The sequence below is a fragment of the Alligator mississippiensis genome, chromosome 1 (genome assembly GCF_030867095.1).
Source record: "Alligator mississippiensis isolate rAllMis1 chromosome 1, rAllMis1, whole genome shotgun sequence".
In the NCBI taxonomy this organism is placed as follows: domain Eukaryota; kingdom Metazoa; phylum Chordata; order Crocodylia; family Alligatoridae; genus Alligator; species Alligator mississippiensis.
The window spans coordinates 482,268,270-482,292,636 of NC_081824.1; the positions used below are offsets into that span (position 1 = coordinate 482,268,270).

At 47.7% G+C, this 24,367-nt stretch overlaps 1 protein-coding gene across 1 annotated transcript; it reads left to right on the forward strand.

The window, feature by feature from the left end:
• The first annotated feature begins 687 nt into the window (after nucleotides 1-687).
• Nucleotides 688-15,701, forward strand: LOC132250337 (olfactory receptor 51E2-like). Its single transcript, XM_059726984.1, has 2 exons — nucleotides 688-759; nucleotides 13,129-15,701. The coding sequence occupies exon 2, from the start codon at nucleotides 13,177-13,179 to the stop codon at nucleotides 14,131-14,133; it is 957 nt and encodes a 318-aa protein (XP_059582967.1). The 5' UTR covers nucleotides 688-759; nucleotides 13,129-13,176; the 3' UTR covers nucleotides 14,134-15,701.
• Nucleotides 15,702-24,367: the final 8,666 nt, after the last annotated feature.

Here is a 24,367-nt window from a genome sequence, read left to right on the forward strand (position 1 = left end):
GGAGGCTTATCTCTTCACTATCTCTGGGGTCCCCTCCAGCTCCATGACTTAGTTGCTTTGTGTCTGCAAAAGGGGAGACATAGCCCTTCTTTACCTGGCATCTGAAGTTGTGAAGATGTGTGAGTCCATGCAAAACATTCAAATTCAGCCCTGCCACCTGCAGATACAGAGAACGAACTGTGCCTCTTAGTTCAGCTCTGTACTGTTTGGTCTGCCTTTAATTGTATTTCATATTAGGCTTTATTTGAAGGTTTTAAATTAAACTTCTGCAGCTCGCTGAATGGGGCAGGGACAGCCAGTGCTGTTCCACCTCTATTATTTTCTTGGTAGCAGCTGGCAGCCACTTTGCTCACAATTTATTATTATTTGCATTACGGATTTGTTCGCACTATAAACAGGATTTGTATCGGCAGCTTTGCCAGCCGGCCATAAATCATGGCTAGCTGTAAACAGGCTGCCTGCCCAATAAAACCAGCAGGGAAACATGGTTTTCGTTGGGAGAACATCGTAAGTGGAAAAAGAGCATTTACTTCGCATAACGGTTCTCCCTTGGACATTTCACATTTGTTTACAGTCGATGTGCTGAGACTGGTGATTGGATACGTGATCTCAGCTGGGTCATTTTCAGGATGCATTATAAATACTGCCCTCCCCACCCCAGGAGGTGGATACGAGTTTTCCCTGTGGATTGTAACTGGGTTGAGCTGCTTGATCATGTATGAGCAGGCCTTATAACCCGGCCCCTTGCTGCTGAGCTGGGTAAGTCATCTTAGTCTTCACTGTCATGTCTTCAATCCAACTTTTCTATATGGTCTTTTCCCAGTGTTTCCAGGTAAGTAAACTGGCTGCTTGACAAACAGAGGGGCTCAGTTATTGCTGTGGGTTTTAAGTTCAGCGTAATTCTTACAGAGAGGGTGTGCACCTTTCAATGGGGAAACGTGTGTCTGAAGCAGCACCTTGCCCTGCCACATCACTCATTCGGCCCAGCTGAGGTTTTTCACGGCTGGCGAGCATTGAGATGCATGATTGCTAGTGTATGATCTGAGAAATGCACACCCAGTGTGTGTGTCTTGGGCTCTTTTTCCAAGGAGCTTGAGCCTGATGAAGTGCGTGGGGCTGGGTTTGTAGGAAGCCCTCGACACTTTGCCTTTTCTATTCTGGTGCTCAATGCAGGGACCCAAACAGAGCCCAAATCACCTGCCCACTGCCTCCAGGCCCTGCAAAGCCAGTGGGAATAGCAGACACTTAAGTTTTGCCTGTAAAGTCAGCAGAGGTGATGCTGAAGGAGAACCACTGAAAGTGCTGCTTTCACCAGCTCACTTGTTAACCATGTTTGCTCCCTAAGGCAGCGGTTTGCAGTCTGTGGTCCTGAGGTTTTGCACACTATGTCTAAGGCAACAGTTCCCAAAATGTGGGTCACGACCACAAATGGGGTCACACCATGAGCGGATGGGGTGGCTGTGAGTTGGGAGTGAGGAAATGGGGCCGCCAATGGTGTCATGCTGAGGAAAAGTTTGGGAAGCACTGCTCTAAGGCGCCCCCGAAAGATGACTATGATCGATCAAACAGATGTGAATACCCGCACTTACAATTCACAGGGGTCTGCACCTCCATTTGAAATCTTTTAGGGGTCCACAAATGGGGGGGGAAAAAGGTTGAAAACCATTGCCTTAAGGAAATGGCCAAGTCCTTGCTTTTTTCATGTGATGTTCAGGTTGGCAGTGAATCGGTAGTGGAGGGAAGGAGAAACTAGCTCTGGGTGGAAGATAAGGAGACAGACACTGCTTTCTGCCAGTCTATGATTGCTTATGATGGCATTCGATTTCCTTAAAGAGCTGATATTTGTTAACGCTTTAGCAGCAAATGGGGACAAACTAGGTTGGAGTTGACTGTAGGGGCATATGATGGACAACATGTGGACTTATCCCACAGACTTTCTTCTTCTGGAGAGCACCTTGATCCAGTCTAGCTCAGTCCCCATTGAAAGCCACTCAGGAATTGCTATTGGGCTTTAAATGCACACCCTATCATGGTCCAAACTAACTTTCATGTGCCTCAATCAGTGCTTCAATGCTGCATAGAGCAGCACTTCAATTGTCTGGAGAGATGGGCAGGAGCTGTGAGGGAGGCAACACAAAGCTTTTAATGCAGGAAAGAAACAGGTTGCTTGGAGATGTTTCCCCCTTTCACACCCAGGAGTCCATCATAAAAAATGAAGGCTTGAATATCACCAATTCTGCAGCAGCTTTAATTGGGATGGAGTTGCTCAGGCTACCCAAGGGTGTTTGCTGGAAGCAGCATTGCACTATACGACTGTAAGGAAATGCTCTACAGGATCAGCCCCGTGCTGCATCTAGTCCTTTCTCCTGCCTCTGAGGGTGAAGCACCAGTTGCTTCAGTGGAAAAGGTTCACCGCCTTTCATGTAGGCTCTTTGCATTTGGGCCATGTGCTGTTTTCATTGCATGGTTGCCTTTGCACCTGACACTGCAGAGCCTGAAGCCCTGCTTTGTATGGTTTCTAGGGGCCGGTGTAACTTAGCACTAATAATAATAGCAGGACAGCTTCTTCCCAGTCTCCATCATGAAGAGAGCAGCTTATTACACCTTAAAGATTGATGTTGCCCCTTCAGGCTTTAGGATTTATGATCTTACTTGCCAGCAAGGTTGGAGTTTAATGGAACAAGATTTTATAAACCATGAAATCCAGGCATTGCTGTTTATCTAAAGCAAACTGTTTTGTGTTAACCAGCCCCCTCTGTCAGCGCTGTCATGATTGAGCTGGAATTTCCCCTGGCTCTTACACGTTATGCAGACGGATCATGACTGCTAAACCCCAGGGTACTCAGTTTTCATACAGAGGATGCTACGTCCGTAGTTTCCACGTACCGCATGCAAAATGGGTCCTCAGGGTGCTTTCAAAGGGCACGGTGCTCAATAGCTAGATGTGTATAGATCCAGCTGAGCTGCCTGAGTTTCAGAGGTGTGCACCTCCTCACTTCGGAGGCCATTGAAGGTAGTGAGCAACTCTGCAGATAGGGGTTTACCTGCTTCTGCAAGCCAGGACTGCAAACACTGGCCCTAATATCTCTGCACCTGAAGCTGAATGGGTACAGAGCTGCCATTCACGTGCAGGTTAGCATGCATCACAGGTGCTGTGCCTATGCATCTCTCATTTGGGCCATGTCCTTCCTCTGGAGCTTTTGCCCTGCAGGATAGATACAGACAGCATGGAGATCTGCATCTGCACTCAAACAAGCCAGGATACCCTGCAGACAAATTCAGAGTTGCATGTGTCGGTGGGAATGAGAGACTCAGGGCCTCTTTTGGATGGCAATCCCCATGAAAAATCTGCAGAGGCATAATTGTTACATGGTTAAGCAAGGGTGGGCAAAATCCAGCCCACGGTGAACTCAATTTCCCACAGTGATGGCTCCTTCTGGCTGCCAGCCCCAGCCCCAATGCCCAGGCTCTCCAGCCCACCCGCCCTGCACCTACCACCAATGGTGGGCCCCGAGCAGGCAGGGCACATGGCTGGGCACCTGGGATAGGGGAGCAAGACAGGCTGGCAGGGCCGGGGAGACCTCAGGATCTTGGAATGGTGAGAGCACGGGGCCAGGGCTGGGGCCAAGGTCATGATCCGCTACCTGCATGCCCTTGCAATAAGCATGGGTTTTGTGGGCAGGGGCATTCAGGGTGTGCATTGTGGCTCTCGCTTGGCCCCATGCTGTCACCACCCCAAAATCCCAGCCCCAGCCCTAGAGCAGCAACCTGCTCAGCCACATGCCTTGTCCACAAAGGTCCTGGCCAGCCTTCTTAGAGACCCTGGGATTAAAAGACTGTGACAGCACAAGCCTGGGGCTGGGGCTGGGGCTGGGGCAGAGCCCTCCTTCCTTGGGTAGGGGCATGCGGGAAGTGCATCACAGCTCTGCAGTGGCCCCACACTATGATGGCTTCACGATCCTACGGTCTCATAGATTCATAGATGTTAGGGTCGGAAGGGACCTCAATAGATCTTCGAGTCCGACCCCCTGCATAGGCAGGAAAGAGTGCTGGGTCTAGATGACCCCAGCTAGATGCTCATCTAACCTCCTCTTGAAGACCCCCAGGGTAGGGGAGAGCACCACCTCCCTTGGGAGCCCGTTCCAGACCTTGGCCACTCGAACTGTGAAGAAGTTCTTCCTAATGTCCAATCTAAATCTGCTCTCTGCTAGCTTGTGGCCATTGTTTCTTGTAACCCCCGGGGGCGCCTTGGTGAATAAATACTCACCAATTCCCTTCTGTGCCCCCGTGATGAACTTATAGGCAGCCACAAGGTCGCCTCTCAACCTTCTCTTGCGGAGGCTGAAAAGGTCCAGTTTCTCTAGTCTCTCCTCGTAGGGCTTGGTCTGCAGGCCCTTAACCATACGAGTGGCCCTTCTCTGGACCCTCTCCAGGTTATCCACATCCTTCTTGAAGTGTGGCGCCCAGAATTGCATGCAGTACTCGAACTGCGGTCTGACCAGAGCCCGATAGAGGGGAAGTATCACCTCCTTGGACCTATTTGTCATGCATCTGCTGATGCACGATAAAGTGCCATTGGCTTTTTTGATGGCTTCGTCACACTGCCGGCTCATGTTCATTTTGGAGTTCACTAGGACTCCAAGGTCCCTTTCCACTTCCGTGCCACCCAGCAGGTCATTCCCTAGACAGTAGGTATGCTGGACATTTTTCCTCCCTAGGTGCAGCACTTTGCATTTCTCCTTGTTGAACTGCATCCTGTTGTTTTCTGCCCACTTGTCCAACCTGTCCAGGGCTGCCTGCAGCTGTTCCCTGCCCTCCGGCGTGTCCACTTCTCCCCATAGCTTTGTGTCATCTGCAAACTTGGACAGAGTACATTTCACTACCTCGTCCAAGTCACTGATGAATACATTAAAGAGTATCAGTCCAAGGACCGAACCCTGCGGGACCCCACTGCCCACACCCACTGAATTGTCTCCATTGACACTGGCTGGGAATTGAGTTATGTTTCTGAACAAACCTAAGTATCACTTGGTGAGTCGGTGGTACCTGACAGAGGCCTGTTTGTAGATTTGCAACACACATCTACACATTCACTAATGCACCATAGTTACTGCACATTAAGTGTAGTACTTGTATAACCAAATACTAAATCAATGCACAGTAAGTGGTGCCACTGCACAGTAGTGCCAGCACACAGCTTTTTAGTGATGCTAACTGAGCAGTAGTCTAATAATACTGTACAGTAGCATATTAGTAGGGTTCAATCTATTCCAGGAGGTTTTATCACATGATGTAATGACATTAATGACTTTATATCAGGAAGGAAAATGCACATTACTATTACATTTAAGAAACCCACTGGACAACTGTGTAAATCAGATTCAACATTTAATATTTATTTTAATGAATGCCTTATCATTTATCTCCTGGGTGACTCTCAGCAGTCTCCTGGAGTTTTACCTCTAATTCCTGGAGACTCCAGGGCAATCCTGGAGGGTTGGCAACCCTATGTATTAACAAGGTTTTTGCCCTGCATGCTACTGAGCAGTAGGATTAGGTTACTGTGCAGTTAGCATCTTGTGTAGATGCACCCCCTGTGTCTCAATCTGACTACCTTGCCTCACAAGCCCTTTTCAGAAACCTCAGCCAGTATCTTTGATTCTGTTTGTCAAACACCAAGCGCACATTGGTGGACCTATGTACAGCAGTGCCTATTGCATCTTTTGTAGATATTAATAAGCCTCACTCTGTCGTGGTCTCTTGTTCTTTCCATGGTTATATACTGAAAGTTATATACTGGATGTTTCAGAATATGTTATGGGTAATAAAGGAGATTTGCTTAGATAAAATGGTTGTAAGCTATACTTATATCATTCTCCTCCTACTACTACAGCCATTGTCCTCATGCATGCCGACCTAGTCCATCCTGAGCTCTTGGGCCACTTCCTGGCTCTGCTGGCCCTTATAAACCTGTGTCTGTCTGTCCCCACACTGCCTGCAATGTGGGGCATATTCTTGTTTAATGCCAGAGAAACAGTTTCTTTGTTCATATGTTTTCTATCATGGAGTTCTCAGGGCATCCAACCTTGGTTTCTGATGGCTTCTATGAAATCTGGTGAGATATGAATCCATCTTAATCCCTGGCAGACTAGCAAAGATAGTGCTAGCAACCCTGCTGCTACCCTTGTTCCTTACAAGGTTGGCATTCAGCAGTAATTTCCCTTCCCATTCATGCCACCTCCATCTATAAATGTTGAATCTCATGCAGCAGGTCATAAGAGTCAACTGCTTTAGGGGTTTCTTTGCTGTTCTTCCCACCATGAGAACAGATTGTCTTGTCTTAACCCATCATTCAACAGGACATCCTGAGGGTGATTGCAAAGAGGATGGAGCTGGACTGTTCTCCGTGGTGGCAGATGACAGAAGGAGCAATCGGCTCAAGTTGCAGCAAGTGGGGTTTAGGTTGGATATTTGAACAAACTTCCTCACAAGGAAGGTGGTGAAGCACTGGAAGAGGCTCCCCAGAGAGGTGGTAGATTCTCCATCCTTGGAGGTTTTTAAGCCCTGGCTAGACAAAGCCTTGGCTAGGATGATGTAGTTGGGGCTGCTCCTGCTTGGAGCAGGGGGCTAGCCTGGATGTGACTTGCAGAGGTCCCTTCCAGACCTCATTTTCTATGATTATATGGTTCTAAGAATATATTAACACCCTGAGATACATCTATTCAGTCTTAATCTTCTCCATTGCCACAATCGGACTCTTGAGGTGGGCTGCTTTGGGACAAGAGGCTGTCCATTGATCAGCTCCCTGCCCACCTCCTTCTTCCACTTGCAATCACCACTATGATATATAAAGTTGAGACAGATTTGGAGAGGGATGCTGGTGACATGCACCATAACTGTCCTGTAAGGGCTGATTGGGCTGTAGGCAGTCGATCCAAGTGGATCGTGCTAGGTCAGGGGTTTACCAGAGTGGAAGCCAAAGTCAAACCAAATGTCAATCCCAGTTTAGCTGAGGGTTGAGCCCAGGTCATGGCTAAAGCATGCAATTGATCCAAAGTACAAGACAGGAGCAAGTAAGAGCAGGAAGGTAAGTCCAAGCCAGAGTTTCAGAGCATGGAGTCAGGGTGCAGAGTTTGAAGCACGCCAAAGGCACAGCAAGGTGGTCTGTTCCCAGACTTCTCACTGCTGCCTAGTTTCCATTTATATAACCAGTGTGGACAGGGCCTCTCCCAAAGGGACAACTCAACCTGATTACCTCCACCTATGGCCTTGGACCAGATCAACCTGGGCTTGTCCAGAACTCATGATATGGTCCAGATGTTGCTCAGCCAGATGTGTGCATTGGTACAATCTGCTAAAACCAGGCCACAAGCTGGAGGCTGCTAGAATAAGTTGTTGTTGTTTTTTTTTTTATCCAAAATATTTACCTAGAGTTGAGTTCTGCTGCTTTTCTTCTTCACTTTGTCACCAATACATAAGCGAAGGGGTCTCAGCTGTAAATAAGACCACACGTGCACAAGGGAGTGCGCAGTATACACAGACCCCTTGACCAAGCTACTAGGACCCAAAGTTCAAAGCTGCTGGTATGAGAGATGTGATGCCCTGGAGTTGGCTCAGGGCAAACAGGAGGGAAGTTCATGAAGTCCTGTCTGCTCCATACCCACCCTACACTGAGTTGACACAGGGGATAGGTGGTTTCCTGCTGGTCCCAAGACAACCTAAAATACCCTCCTGGGGGAACCAGAAGGGAGAGTTGTGATTCATGGAAACACAGAAAAGTAGGGCCGGAAGGGACCTCAGGAGGACCATTCTCCTGGAGCTGCTAATGGGATAGCAACACAAATGCAGCACGTATTTGCCCCTGACTGTGAATAATGGTACAATCCAACCCTAGAGTTGCATGCATTTCTTTCTGGTATTTGCAACCCAACTGCTTGAAAAGTGTGTGGGTGTGCATTTGTGTGTGCACATACATACAGGGGCTGGACATATATGAACTTGTCACATGTGCCAATTACTCTGGGATGAGCACTTGCTCTAAGCTGCTGGCATCTTGGGGCCTCTCAAGTGGAGGAGATAAGAAGCTGCCTGGACCAATGCAGCCCTGGGATAAAGATGAGGCAGCTCAAAATGGGTGAGACTCCTAAAATGGTAGAAACTAATTTTCACTAGGTTCAAGATGTGTTGTTAAGAGTTGCCCGCCAGCAGGGCATCTGAAGCAGCCCCACATCCTCTGTGATAGCATGCAGAGCCATGTGTCCTGTTTTCTCTCATGCACACACAGAGGGAGGAGAGAAAAAAACCAGCTCCAGGGGCAGGGAACCCAGCCAGGCTGCCTCACAGCAGGATCCAAGCTGAGTTTCCATTCTGAGGCTGGGAGCTAAAATAAGATATCCTAAAAATGCATGCCTTCGCCACCACTGAGACACCCCAAGTCAACTCAAAGGGAGGATTCCCGCTTAGTTTCTCTTCCTAGGGTAATACTAAAGGTAAAGTTACACTTTACACTTAAGGAGATTTAAAACATGAGCATCTGCATGTTAAAGCTCATTCAGCCATGCTAAGTGCCCTCTGAGCATCTCAAAGTTATACCGCTTGAGGCAAGAGTTAACTCTTGGCTGTGCTACCTAGCTTGTGTCAGGGTAGCTTCAGTCCGCTTCATGGAAATAAAATGAGCAATTTTCAGTCCTCCAGCATCCCAGGATGCACTGCTCCAACTCCTGCCCCCCTTCTCCCCCAAAGCAGGTGTTGTAGCTCCTAGTCATGCCACTGCCCACCAGCCTTCGAGGTGCAATTCAGAGCTGTGCTGGCAACAGATTATATTAACCCTTTAAGTGTGACTGCTCACAGCATGTTCTGCTTTAACACCGCTTAACATTTCACTACAGTCTAAGTGCAACATGTAGCTTCCCCTTACCTGGATATACGCAACTGCCCTTTTTTAACCCCATGACACTTCTTACCAGGATCAGGTATAACCCCGAAGCTGTTACCCATCTCCTACTGTGTCCATTCAACTGAGGACAAAATCATAGAAAAAGGCTGGCAGGGCCCTCTGGAAGTCATATCTAGTACAAACCCAGCTCAAGGCAGGATCATCCCCAACCAAACCATCCCCGACACGTTCTGGTCTAACCTAGTCCTAAAACTACAAAATTGACTTTGTTGCACAACTATAGGGCATATTGCACAAAGACACCAAAAACACCCTCACCTGCCACTCATAAAGCAGAAGGACAACAGGTACTGCAAGGGTTGTTAAAATGAACTCATAGACACATAGAGACACATGAATTTAGGCTGGACGGGGCCTCCATTGGTCACATCTTTCTGACCTCCTGCCTGAGGCAGGATCAGCCCTATCCAAACCATCCCAGACACACTTATGGTCTAACCTATTAATAAAACTATGCCGTCAACTCTGACACAGTACAAGATATAGTACCCAAACCTGCCACAGGTAAAGCAGACAGACCACAGTGGTCAACATCCAGCTGCTGCAAAGGGTGTTAAAATACACTTGAGAGATCCAAGGGAGAGGATCATTGTTGCCAGCCTTGGCCATTTTCAAGGGGCCTAAGCCAAGCTACAGAACTGCGGCTAAGCAGAAGGCCCCAAAGCCTGTTTCTGAGTGGCTGTAGTGTGCACTTTTGCAGACATAACAATCAGCTTGGTCAGCAAAGTAGAGGAAGCCATCAAACACAATTAAACAAAGCACAAGGCCTGGAAGGAGATAAGGGAGGACGATAGGTTAAATAAACCAAATACACTATAGCATAGTTTTAACTTAAAATATTAGTAGTAGTGATTGATGTAGCCAAATGTGTTAGATGTTCTTTTGCTGTAATAAATATATTTTTGTTAAGATGCTTATATAATTTGTTCTATGACCGTTCTATGAAATATATGAAATATCAATCCCAGCTAATTAATGCCTTCCAAGGCCACAAGAAAACTAGTTCAGTTCAGTTCTAAGTCTTGTTTCTTTGAAACAAAAAAAAGATAAGTAAAACAAATCAGACATAATTGATTAGAATATTAAAACCAGACATCTATCAATATTGGCCATAAGCTAGAAGGAAATTTGGAGAACTCAGCAAATTCACAAAGACCTGCTGTCAATCTCCATGCCACCCACCTCTCGATTCTCCCCAGCCAGTACAGGTGCGAATCTATGTCAGGCTGTCGCAGATACCCAGATAGACTTTGGGATGTTTGTTTTCATGTTTTAACATGCAAGAAAGTAAAAAGTTGGTCTGTAGACCTGTTTCTGCCTCTTATCAGTAGCATACCCACAAGGGTACCTGTGATCTGCGTAACAACATGCCCCTTCCTACGGAGGAAGGCAAGACCCCCCAAAGTCTGTACCAATCTGACTAGGGGGTAACAGTCCTTCCTGACTCCAAACACAGTGTTTGGCCTGAACCTGAGCAAAGGGACAAGCCCCTCTAGACACAAACATCTGGCTTTAAGTCCCAGCAGGAACATTGGCACAGTCACAATTCCAAGCCTGGTTTGCAGCCAACACCCAAAGCCTCTGAGAAAGGTTTAAATAACTCTGACACATGTAGCAGCAGGGGGGTGAAAATTCCCTCTAGGGCCCACCTGGCAACCAGCAAAGCCCAGAAGCCTGGGAAATACCAATAATACAATATAAGCATAGTACTAGCATAGTACCCATAATACTCCCCGAGGCATGAGAAAAGACTGGCATGGTATGGGCATGTCCATGGTATGGGCATGTTCAAAGGAGTGTACAAGAACATGTGGGAAAAGAAGCTACTGGAATGGCATTACCATGGAGAAGGGGCAGAGGAAGACTGAAGATGAGATAGAGAGATATAGTGGAGAGGGACATGGAGAAAAGGAGTTGAAGAAGAAGAGATGTATGACCAAAGCCAGTGGAGAGCCAGGATCCACAATAATGACCCGGTTTAGATGGGACAAATGAAGGGAGCAGAAGGAGACAGAGACAGAGACAACATAGGCATGGCTATACCTAGGTCATTGAAAGAACCACAATCCATTTGGAACTGATAAGGTGAGGAGTTGCATGCTTCAGCTCAGTGTGCCGCTGCTCCTGCCTCTAGCCAGAAACCGACTGGTCCCCTGGCTGCAGCAAACCAAGAGGAGAGTGGATGAACAGAAATGGCATGGTGCTCTAATGAGATCTGAGCTCAGAGAACTCTTCCTGACTGGCAGAACAATGGAGCAAGTTACTCCAGGGAGGTGGTGCGACCTCCAGGGAGGTGGTACAAAATTTTGGTTTCACATTTTGCTGGAGGTCATCAAGAGGAGGCTGAATTGGGAATGCTGAGAAAATAGTTCATCCTGCCTCTGGGCCTGAAGATGGACAAGATGACCCGTCTTCACCCTGGAAAGCTAAGAGGAGGGTTTTATAGTTTTCCTTTATTTGAATTGGTCATCTATTCAAAGTGCACGGGGACCCAATTTGAAATGTCTCACGATGTGGAAACATGAATCAAAAGAATTTGGCTTCAAAAACCCAAACCAGAGGCCAGGATCCTATGCCACAGAGTCAATGTCAAAGCCCCAACCTTAATTCATGCTCCAGTGGTATGGCAAGATCAGAGGCACAATCCTAGGCCCTCAAGGAGGGCACATCACTCTCCTCTCCTGGCACTGGGAATCCTATTCCCTAGGAAGACATCTAGCTCCTTTTGGTCTCAGTGGGAATCCTTGGCACAACCACAGCCAATTCCATCATGTTGGGGTCTGGCTGGATCCTGACAGATAAAAGAATGGGTTGATGGTGTTTGGAAGGGAGGTGGGTTGCCTCTCCCCCACCTCCCACAGGGGGGTATCAGATCCCGGTGCTCCGGGGCAAGTCCCTACGATCATCCTCTGAGGGTATCCCCTTTGTCCCCTGGGGGAAGGGTTCCCCTAGCCAGCTCCCTGTTTGCGTGCTCTGTTCATGCACGGCTCGGGAGCGCGGCTCCCTGCCAGGCTCAGCAAAGAGGGATCCGGGGGCTTCCCCTCCAGATCCTCTGCAGCTGCGCCGGCTCCTGCCCCACTTACCTTTGGGGGATCAGCTGCTGCTGCCCCCGCTGTTGCTTTTCAGCCTCTGCCGTCTCAGGAACGTTGCAGGGGCACACGTGTGCTGAAAGTCCGCACGTGTGCCCAGTCAGCCTCCTCTCCCTCCTACTGCACCCAACTGCACTACTGTCATCTGGCCATGTGCCAGGGGATTGATAACAATGGATCAAGTGATTGATCCCCCCGGCAGGGGGACTGGATCAAGTGATTGATTCTCAGGGAGATCCATCTTGCTTAGCAATTCAACTGAACTGGTGGACTGGAACTTAACCCAACTTTGGGGAGGGAAGGGGAGGGGAGGGTCTGGATGCAGCTCAGGCGTTAGGGACTCACCTGTCTGTATCAAGGGATGATGTCTGAAGCCCCCTGGGTGATAGGTGCTTTCCTGGCTGCGCTGTTCTCGGAAGCCTCCCACGGGCACTTCTCTGCATTTTTCAGTCCCCCTATACATGGCCCTGAGTCAGTTGTGGAGATAGGAGTCAGGTTCCTAAAGTCCTAAATCAAGCTCCTGGCTTACACAGATAATAAGTAAATGCCATACGTTTTACAACTGAACAAAAAGAGAATTTCTGTGTTGCTTGCAGTTTTGGAATTTCAACTGTGGTTTCTATATGGAAGAAAACCCCTGAACTATCAAAATGCTCCATAGGAATAAAATAGAATAACAGTTTAAAACCAAAACATATTTGGAAAGAGGGAAGCATGGGAAAGACACACATCTCACATCAGTCACCCAAAGACAACACCCAGGAGGCAACATAGCATCATACCACTGTGCAGTTTAAAAACTCCATACCAAGCCATTCAGTTTAAAAGAGAATATTAAAGTCTAAGGTCCAAAAAATCTGAATGAAAGATTTCCTTTCAGTTTTCCTCACCGGGGACAGGGGTGGGGAATGTCCAATAACACTGAGATGTTTCCATTGAAATGTTTCATTTATTAGAAACCTGCATCTTCCATAAGGGAGAATGCTTGATCCTCTTCCATGGTGGTTGACTATCTATTTTGATATCATGGGGAAGGGTCATTAGATGTGCTTTATAACCACATTGCTTCTCTTCCTCTTGCAGACTTGGACGTGACATGGAATAACAGCAGTGGGTTCCTACCTATGTGCCATGCCCTCCCACAACACTACCAACCTAAGCCCATCTACCTTCATCTTGGTGGGCATCCCTGGGCTGGAGTCTGGCAGTTTCTGGATGGCATTCGTGCTCTGCTCTCTGTACATCATGGCGGTGGCAGGCAACAGTGCGGTGCTCTTCATCGTGAAGATGGAGAAAAGCCTACACATCCCTATGTATTTTTTCCTGTGCATGCTTGCTGCCATTGACCTGGTGCTGTCCACCGCTACCGTGCCCAAACTCCTCTCCCTCTATTGGTCTGACATGAGGGAAATCAGCTTTGGTGCCTGCCTCATCCAGATGTTCCTTGTCCACAGCCTCTCTGCTGTTGAGTCCTCTGTCCTGCTGGCCATGGCCTTAGATCGGTACGTGGCCATCTGCCACCCTCTGAGGCATGCATCCATCTTCACCAATGCGGTGACAGCAAAGATTGGGCTGGTGGCCATGGCCAGGGGGGTGATGTTCTTTCTCCCACTACCTCTGCTCATTCTGAACCTGCCATTCTGCGGGTCCAAAGTCCTGTCCCACTCGTACTGTCTGCACCAGGATGTCATGAACCTGGCCTGTGCCGGCACCACTCCCAATGTTGTGTATGGCCTGACCGCCATCCTCCTGGTGATGGGGCTGGACTCATTGCTCATCTTCCTGTCCTACATCCTCATCATCCACACGGTTCTGCAGCTGGCCTCCAGCAAGGAGCGGCTCAAGGCCTTCAGCACTTGCGTGGCCCACATCTGTGTGGTGCTAGCCTTCTACGTGCCGCTGATTGGGCTCTCTGTGGTGCACCGGTTACAGAATGGCCACTCACCGCTGATCCATGTGATCATGGGGAATGTCTACATCTTAATGCCACCTGTGCTCAACCCCATTATCTATGGGGTGAGGACCAAGGAAATCCAGAGACGGATCCTGAAGCTCTTTAGGATGGAGAGCTATGGGGCAGCTCAGTGACTTGTCTTCTCCTCTTGACTTCTGTGCCTTTCTGCCTCCTCCTGTGTTTGATCATCAGCTCTTTGGGTCATGAAGCATCTTTTTGTTCTGTTCTCCCACAGTGCTTAAAAAAAAAGGGGTTGTGGACTATGACTGCAGCTCATAAACACTTCTGTTGTACATATACTAAATGATGGGCTTTCCCCAAACCCAACCCTGAAGAAGCCAGTAGCCATTCCACAGCAAGAATTAGTCCTGTTGTGATGGGATGATCCAAATGAGATATCTGGGAAGAGAGGTACATTCATGGGAAACTTGTGAGGTGTCAGAGACTTGAGAAGGCCAGACCCTCCTTCTAGGTACAATCAACCCCAGCCCATTCACTTGCATATCTTGGGGGATTCTCTGTGTTTTACCTCTTTCACCTGTTTTCCAAAAGTACTGTATTTGGACAAATTAATTTTCTTTCAGGAATGTTTCCAGAATCAGCACATTGTGTTGCTCAATCATTAAAAAATAAAACAACTGTGTAGGATCAACAGTTCACACTAAACAGATAATCAGGTCACATGGCTTCTCCCTGGTCTCCACATACCAGTCCCCCCACTCCAATTCCCCAAGTCAATCTTAGCAGAAAAGTCTCATAAGCAAAATTTTGCCTGTGACGTGTTGGTGAGAAGGATGTGGCAAATAATTTCAAATAATAAGAAAACACCAGAAAAATGCCTCTTATCAGGTCAGGAAGCAGCAGAGAACACATATATGATGGTTCTCTTCATACTGAAGGAGTCTTCAGCTTCTTTTTCACCCACAGAATTGGCTTTCCATGGGTTTGCAAGAAGCTCAACCTCTTGATATTGGGAAGTATGAAAGGTGCTAATTCAAGCTGGGCCAGGGGGCTTGAACCCAAGACCTCCAGGTGGATACCCACACTACTGAGCTGTAGGGGCAAATGAGGGGCAGTCCCCACCAAAGCCCTTTTCAGATCCCAAGTCTAAGTCTAGTTGTTAAAATCCAGATCTCTGTTAAGGCACTTAAGTCCATTGCATGTCCACATAGGGCATGCATATGGGCTATGGCTGGTATAACACACAATCGGACTGCACAACCAGGCAACCACATGCACAGGGCTATGCGTCCAGTCACAGATTTCCTCTGGACACCATGCCAAAAATGCCCTGTCCAAGATCAAAACTTTGCGACTTCAACACCCAGGAAAGAAGAGCAGGCCAGCACCGATGTCACCTCCACATTTACCATAGAGTAAAGTGAGTTTGCCGCATAGCAAATACACAGTGTGGCTCACTTGAACTCTCTTATTGGATGTAGTCCTAAGTGACTTTTAAGGGGGGCTTGTATTGTAAGGTCACTAGTGCCCTTCTGGAAACCCCACATGAGGTGTTTTAGTAAAAAAGCCCAAATAACCCCCAAATATCCAATGGGGAAAGGAAAGAAGAGCCTCTGTATCTGACAGCTGAACATTACCTCAGTCTGTGCCTTGCTGGCAGGTCCTCAGACACCACTGGGATGGGTGAGGCAGAAAAATGTAAGCAGGACAGTTTTGAATTAATGAGCCAATGAATATCCATGTCTCATGCAGTCAACATCACATGCATCCCCATTTCGTTATTTATGTTGTAGTTTTCCTTTACCTTTTTGTACAATAAAAATGTTCAATCAAAATGAAAAGAAAAAAAGAAAAAGAAGCAGTCTCCTCTTCAATGTTTGCCTTATACTGGGCTGCATTTCTTGGTTATATCATCCTTCTATTTTGATGGAGAAAAACTGGAATCTCTTTCCAGTCCTTGGTTGCTCTAGATTACACACAGAGCTCCTCCTAGCTGCAAGGGGTTGTGTCACTGTTAGTCCTTTTCCAGGGGGGGCTTTGTGTCCCTGCTGTGTGCAAGGGGGATTGTGTAGATGGTCTTGTGGGATCTGTTGGATAAACGGATGCCTACAAATACAGGGGACTTGGCTTGGATGTTTCTATCAAATACATCCCTCCGCATGCATTATCAATACAGGAGGGATCGTTCTGTGCAGAAAGCACTGGGCCAGAACGGAGTCCCCAGCAGGATAAACCACCTTCAAGTGGGCTGATAATTGATCCCATTCAGCTGACCCGACACATAGCAAATGACAAGGGACCTACCAGAATAGAGGAGCACACCTTACCAACAGCTAACTGAATTACCAGCCTCTCCCCAATGCTCAGCACCCAGACAAATATCCCTGCGTCTCCAGTGCGTCACCATTAAATCATCGAATCATAGAAAATCAGGGTTGGAAGGGACCTCAGGAGTCACATCTAGTCCAACCCCTTGCTCCAAGCAGGACCACCCCCAACTACATCACCCCAGCCAAGGCTTTGTCTAACTGGGTCTTCAAAACCGTCAAGGATGGAGACTCCACCACCTGTCTGGGGAGCCTGTTCCAGTGTTTTAACATCCTCCTCGTGAAAGAGTTCTTCCTAATATCTAATCTCAACTTCCCTTGCTGCAACTTGAGCCCATTGCTCCTTGTTCATCATTTACCCCAACTAAAAACAGTCCAGGTCCATCTCTTTCAAACCCGCTTCAGGCCAGCATGTGTCCCCCAAGTGCCGTGCATGTCCATGCAGTGCACGACTGAGAAGGGACCACAACTTGGCCCAGGCACAAAGTGATGCTAAAGCTGACTATGAGCCCTGTACATGAAGCAAACCAACCTGCTCATCCAAAGCGCTGCTGAGGCTTATGCACAAAGCTCTCTGTGAACATGCCAGCAAGGTGGGGTCAATCGTAGCCCTGCACATGCCATGAACCTGAGGCATAACAGGATCAAAAGCAGTTGGTATGTGTATATAGCAATGCAGTGTATTTGCCATCCTGCCTCCTCCTTCTCAGTGCCATGGGGCCTGTACATAATGCATGAGATCGCCCCTGAGAAATGTCCTATTCTGGTTCTTTACCTGCAATCAAGGAGGAAGCTGAGGACATTTATGAGCAATGGGCTTGTTAGTTTGGAGAAGAAAAGAGTAAGGGGGGATTTGATAACAATCCTCAAATCTGTAAAGGGCCAAGACAGAGAGGATGGACTTTTCTCTGCACGCAACTGGGAAGGGAGGGAGCATAGCACCAGCCGGAGCAGAGACTAAGCGTCCTGGATGCCAGATGGCACCTCCGTGCCTGCCAAGGAGACTTGACTTCAGGAGCCCTTCAGCTGTTCAAGGTAAGTGTCTGAAGGCAGCAGGTAGGTCCCACCCTCCCTTCCCTCCATGTATAAAGTGCAAAAGTCTTGGAAGAAGCTACTGTGTGGGAATCATCCCCTGCTCACGGAGTCCATCCGCTGTCCTACGATGCTCAGAAAGGGCTGGGGGCACTGCCCAAAATGAGCCCCACAGTATAATTGCTCCCAATTACACTTAATGAGGATTAGGAGGTAGAGCTGATTTGATTACTATTAATAATTCAGGTGGCGAATTGATGAAACCTCCAAGTTAGTGCAAGAGGCTGCAGAAAAGTCTGGCAACATAGTGACTGGTAGCTTATTTTGCATTATAACATTTGCATTTATACATGTTTCCTGAAGGCTGACTTAATTAAGAGCTGGTATAAGCACAGTGACAGGACCAACGTGGGAGAGAGATGGTTGTCAGCACGTTGACTGCAGATGAAGCTGTTCGGATGGTTATAAACGCATCTGCAGCAACAAATAGCCTGCTAAATATTTCAGTATTACCTTTCCATAATGAAATTATCTGTTCCCAGCCATCAGGATCTTAATTGTCAGAGCAAATTATGCAGGACAGGAGTAAGAAAACGAGCTAAGACCAGGCTGATTAAAAATAAAATGATGAAAAATCAGGAAGAGAAAATGCGAGCGGTACGACAGAAGGGTTTTGAGTCGCAGAGCATCTCTGCCAATTTTTTCAGCAAAACTTTTTTTGTGCCATTTCAGGCATCTGTTTTCCCACAATGGCCCCCAAGCAATTTGCAAAGCCTCTGTGTGAATCAAGGAGGAGAAGGGATTTGCAAAACCCACTTAACTGAACAGGGAGGAAAGGCGAGATGGTCACTGCATCCACCTGAGTTCGCAGCAGCTCTCCCAGGCCCAGAGCAGAAGCTGCAGGTCCTAGATGCAAGCACTGCTTCCGATGGGGCTGCCCCGTCTTTCCCCAGGTGCTTGCAGACTCTCACAAAGGTGGCCAGACTCACAGCTCATTCACCATTATCCCTGGTGTCTCCCCAGCTCCTGATTCCCCTTCCTTTGCTGCATCCCCCTGGTTCTCAGGTCACATTCAGGGGCTCTGGCGCTCTCCCCCCGGCAGGCACCGGTGACTTTCTGAAGAGCCTGGCTCTCACCGCTCTGGCAGGAGGAGCCAGCACCAGCTGAGAGACTGTTAACAATCCCCCAGGGCTCCTGCTTGCATCTTGTAGTGCCAAAATACTCTTGAACATCCTTCCATGTCCTTGTCTGAGGTCTGCTCTTTGCTTCAGAAAACATCACAGCTCCTTGTTATGTAGATCCTCAGACAAAACCCCCAGCAGAGAGACAGCTCTGCTGATGGAAGTGAGCTTTGGTTGTCTTCACACGTGTCATTCAAGGAGATGGGGTACAAAATCCTTGTGTCTGCTTTCGCTGCCCCTGCACCGATGGGCTCGGCCAACACAGCTCTGTGAACCGAGCAATAATGGCTCCATAAGGTGGACAAGCCCTAAGAGAGGGCTCCATGCCACTGTGTTGAAGGAGCTTTGGGGTCCTAAATGTGTATGGCCAAGTCCAAAACTGGAGTGCCAGAAACCCTGCTGGACATGGTGGCAGCAATGGGGAAAGGCTGTGAGGGGTGCAGGTTGTAGCCACATTGGTCTAAGGATGTACGCAGACAAGGTTTTTTAGGTCAACATGAGATCTTTTATTAAAGGTTGCGAGGCATGTTAGCACTGAAGTGCATCTCTGTGTGGTTAGAACGACTTCTGTGTCTAGTGTCATGGGTGTTACTCCCAGGGATCGCTGTCTTTCCTGATAAGCTCATATGAATGAGTTAATGTCGTAGAACTGGAACTGGCCAGCTAGATAAAAAGGACGTGAAGCGTTATATGGTTCTTGCTCTATAGAAATAGCTGCAGCACAGAAAGAGACCAGGGTCTGCTCTTCTGATCTCCTATTCATGAACAGCAGATGCAAAACCAGGGAACCAAAGAGAGGAAGACGCTTTGGGGATCACCTGGTCCTGATGAAATGCAGGACTTCTAACCCTACATCACCCCTGTCCAATTTGAATCCAGCCTCCCCTTGACAACTCCCAATGAGCAGGATGCCAGAGCTTCCCTGGGCAATCTATGCCAGTGCCTCACTACTCCAACAAAAAGGAAGTTTGGTTTGGTTTGGTTTTTTTCCTGAGAGCTCATCTAAATCTGCCTCTCTGCAAGTTAAAGCTATTATTGCCTTTCTCCCTGCCCACCACGGCAAGGGAGGACAGTTGTTCTCCCTTTTCTTGATAGCAGCCTTTCAGCTATTTCATAGAAGGATGCAAAACCAGGGCTGGAAAGGACCTTGGGAGGAAACACCTAAACCAAACTTCCAGCTCAAGCCAGGATTATTCCTGACTAAACCATGCCAATCCAAGTGTCTATCTAATCTGCTCTTAAAAATGCAGAGCAAAGGAGATACCACCAGTTTTCTGGGTTGTCCAGTCAAAAGCTTAACCTCCCTCAGAGTGATAAAATTCTTTCTAATCTCCAACTTATATTTTCTTGACTGCAATTTAACACTATTGCTCCATGTTTTGTTCCCTGCGAATCATTTATCTCTACCCCACCATGTAACCACCTTTCAGGGATTTAAAGACTGTTACCAAATGCCGACTCAATCCTCTTGTCTCCAGAGTAAATATCCAAGCACTTCCAAAACTGGAGGTGTTCAAGAAGTGGACAGGCATTGGGTCAGGGATGATGCAGACATAGCTATTCCTATGCTCTGCTATGGTATTCTCTCAAGCTGCTGCACTTTTCTTGTTGCCATATAGGGCTGGGAAGGATTTTTCTGCCCTCTTCTGCTTCTCCTTGCACTAGGGTTTTATTTTAATTTATTTTATTTTATTGGTGGGGTGGTGCAGGTGGTTCACCTTCCTCAAGAAGCATTGGGTGTTGGATGCTGGGGATTTTGACTGAGCTGTGGTCCCCCTTCTTTCCCTACAGCAGATTTGGGTGTTATCTTGTGTTGTGTCAGGGTTGACTGTGTGACTTTAGTAGTAGGTTAGACAAGGATTTGTATGGGATGGCTTGGATAGAGATGATCCCGCCTCAGGCACGGGACTATATGAGATGAGCTCCAGAAGTCCCTTCCAGACCTACTTCTCTATGATTCCTCTTTCCTTCAGAGTCAGGCCTCTATTCAAGTTTTCACTCTCTGCTGGGCTATTGCTAATTTATTTATGTCTTTCTTGTAGGGTAGGGCCCCAAACTAGGAGCAGTACTCCAGGCTTTGGAAGACAAACATCATGTGCCCTCACCAGTGATATGTTTCCCATGAAGCGTGAGGCTATCTACAGACTGCAATCCCAGTCAATGCAGGATTATTAGACATGCCTCGTTGCCTTGTCATTTCCCTTTTCCTTGCAAGGGAGGGTGTCGGGAGGAGTTACATGGAATAGCATCACTGGATTTGAGCCAGCACAGCATGGCCTCTTCCAATGGTAACAACCTCAGCTCTCCTGCTTTCACCTTGGTCAGCATCCCTGGGCTACAGCCCACTCATTTCTGGATGGTGTTCCCTTTGATGCATGTACATCTTGGCCTTCATGCACAACTGTGCAGTACTCTTCATTATGAAGATGAAGCCAAGCCTACATACCCCATGCATTTCTTCCTGTGCATGATCCATGACATCCCAAAACTTGGGGTCACTTTTGGTGATGAGCATCATTATTAGTCTGTGGACAGCCTGGCCACTTTACAGGGGATCCTGATGGCTCAGAGAACTGGCACGGTGCTGTAGACCCGTGTCCTTCTCTATTCTTAACTGCATCCCATACCAAATTTGTGACAATTGTGGAAAGAAGCATGGAAAAGGCATCATTAATAACATCTGCCAGTCATATCCTGTTATGTTATGAATTGCTGGAAACACGCTGATGCCATGGAGACGAGCATCACAGGAGAACTAAAGGAAAATAGGTTTTAATGATATACTCCATGTAGTATTATGGAGTACTCAAGTTCGCACTTTTTCCTATTTCTGTGTGTGTATTATTGCTGATTTTTAACCTTTTTTGTACAATAAACACATGGGTTTGAAAGGAGAGAGACAGTCTCTCCTCTACTTTGTGCCAGGTGTTGTGTTGCCATCTGTGGTTAAACACTGGGGTCCAACTGCCTAGATTAAGGGACATTTTGAATGTGAAATCATGTTTTTCATCAAGCAGCAAGGGTTTTTTGGTTTTTGTTTTGTTTTGTTTGGCTGCGGGGGGGGGGTTGTAATGTCTTGTGTTGAACCATCTGCATGGTTGGGAGAAAATTGGATAAGCTTTCGACGACATGTTGCCCTGCCTCAGGGTGAAAGCGTGTCATGCTTCTCTTCCAAATATACAGCTTCTCTACTAAAAGCTATCATTAAAAAAGAGAGGGAAAAAAAAAGAACCCCCCCCCGGTTTGCTTCTTGTACATGTTCTGGGCCATCGGGGCTATAACAGCATGTCCACCCTATTACATGATTCCCACACGTGTGTCTAAAAAGCTTGTAATGTTGTCCCAGGTTCTGCACAGGTTCTCCATCAAGACCTCCTAACCTTTATACATTCTCCTTGAGTAAGGTCACCTCAGGCAAAGATCCTAATAATGCAGAGCCGTTGGGTTCTTGGATTCTAAGAACAGTAATTTAGGTCATGGCAAACCTTACCATCCCCATGGTCCTCCGATGAGCTGCCTGTGGCTTACCCTCATGGAGAACTGTACTCCTTTAGGGGAACAGAGTACACCCAGAAATGACATGAAGCCAGGCACCCAGCCTGCCCAAACTTGGCAGTGTGTACTAGATTCATAGATTCATAGATTCATTGATGTTAGGGTCAGAAGGGACCTCAATAGATCATCGAGTCCGACCCCCTGCATAAGCAGGAAAGAGTGCTGGGTCTAGATGACCCCAGCTAGATACTCATCTAACCTCCTCTTGAAGACCCCCAGTGTAGGGGAGAGCACCACCTCCCTTGGGAGCCCGTTCCAGACCTTGGCCACTCGAACTGTGAAGAAGTTCTTCCTAATGTCCAGTCTAAATCTGCTCTCTGCTAGCTTGTGGCCATTATTTCTTGTAACCCCCGGGGGTGCCTTGGTGAATAAATACTCACCAATTTCCTTCTGTGCCCCCGTGATGAACTTATAGGCAGCCACAAGGTCGCCTCTCAACCTTCTCTTGCGGAGGCTGAAAAGGTCCAGTTTCTCTAGTCTCTCCTCGTAGGGCTTGGTCTGCAGGCCCTTGACCATACGGGTTGCATTGGATCAGCCTGGCTAAGCCCAACCTGAGCAGAGCCCAAGTCAATAAGGACAGGCCAAAGGGATGAGGTCACTTCAGGGTGCAAGCTGTCATCATGCCCCCCGTCGATGTCAGTCCTTGCAATGCAACTTCCAGTCATAGAGGCTTACACAGTATGAACCAAACATGTGTCCTTTGTAGGGACATAGCCCTTATCTACTTATTCATGGCTCATTCCCTGTTGACCATGAAACCTATGAGCAGAAACCAATGTCTCACCCTTCCCTGAGATGGGATGAAAGATCACCCAATCCTTCCCATTATAGAACAGCATATAATGAAGGGAGGACAATTAATGCATGCACACTTATCATAGAAATAATACAGACCACAATATGTCAAAAGGGTGTTCTGGGATCCTTCCTCATGATGGGTGTTACCCATGATCATTTCTATACACTGGGTTTCAGTAAGGGAGAGGGGTGGAAGAGGTGACACATGTTTATCTGTACAGAGCACTGCATCACAGAGGACTTCTCCAGTGATGAACCCTCCTCCTCTCTTCTTCCCCTGGGTGTTTTTCAGTAGGCTGATAAATAAGAGCCTGGTGCCAAGCCAATCCAAGCTATATGCTGCATTCACTGAATTTTCCTCGCTGGTGAAACACAGAGACTTCTTCGCCTCATCTACTGGGGCATCTTGGTGAGTTTAAACAAATGTTTCCTGAAATGGCCTTAGGCTGAGTTTGACTGTTATTAAATTTTAGGCTGACCATTAGACGCAGGTGCTTAAAGTTGCCTAGAGCTAGAAGTTTGTAGCCGGGAAGACTTCATGGCATAAAGACAAGGAGGCAGTCAGTTGGACTGAATGACCCCCTGAAGTCCTTTCCAGCTCTATTTTTCTATGATTCAGCTATTTATTCTCAAATCGCCTGGTATTATATTCCATGAGTTTAGTAAGCCACCTTCTCCTGCAAGATGAAGACAGTCTTGGACATGCTGAGCCCTTCCTGATTCCCAGTCACTGTAGAAAGAGTTGTGGATTGTGAGCTTCTCACAGAATTGACTTTTTGGTGTGGACAGGGTTTGAAGTTGAATGATGGAGACCTCTCACATGCCTCATAAGGCCTCATCAGGTGCCAGCTTGGTCAAGCAGTCCACCTTTATGCTATTGCAGTCCATCAAATCATACGAACACTTTCCTAAAGGGATCAAGATAGATTCATAGATTCGTAGATGTCTGGGTTGGAAGGAACCTTAGCAGATCATTGAGTCCAACCCCCTGCCCCAGGTAGGAAAGAGCGCTGGGGTCATGTGACCCCAGCCAGGTGCACACCTAGCCTCCTCTTAAAGACCCCCAAGGTATGGGAGAGCACCATCTCCCTTGAAAACCCATTCCAGATTTTGGCAATCCTTACTGTAATGAAGTTCTTCCTGATGTCTAACCTAAATCTGCTCTCCATCAGTTTGTGGACGTTGTTCCTAGTTACTCCAAGAGGTGCCCTGGTAAACAGAGCATCTCCTATTCCTTGCTGCTCCCTCCCCTCCCCCGATGAATTTGTAGGTGGTCACAAGATCACCTCTCAGCCTTATTTGCAGAGGCTGAAGAGATCCAGGTGCCTCGTAGGGTCTTGCCTACAGGCCCCTAACCACATGAATGTCCCTCCTCTGGACCCTCTTGAGGTTGTCCACATCCGTCTTGAAGTGCAGCACCCAAAACTGGATGCAATACTGCAGCTGTTGCCTGACCAGTGCCACATAGATGGGAAGTATCACCTCCCTGGACCTGTTCGTGATGCATCTGCTAA

Coding starts and splice junctions, on each gene's coding strand:
- LOC132250337 (XM_059726984.1), top strand. CDS start 13,177: ATGCCCTCCCACAACACTACCAACCTAAGCCCATCTACCTTCATCTTG.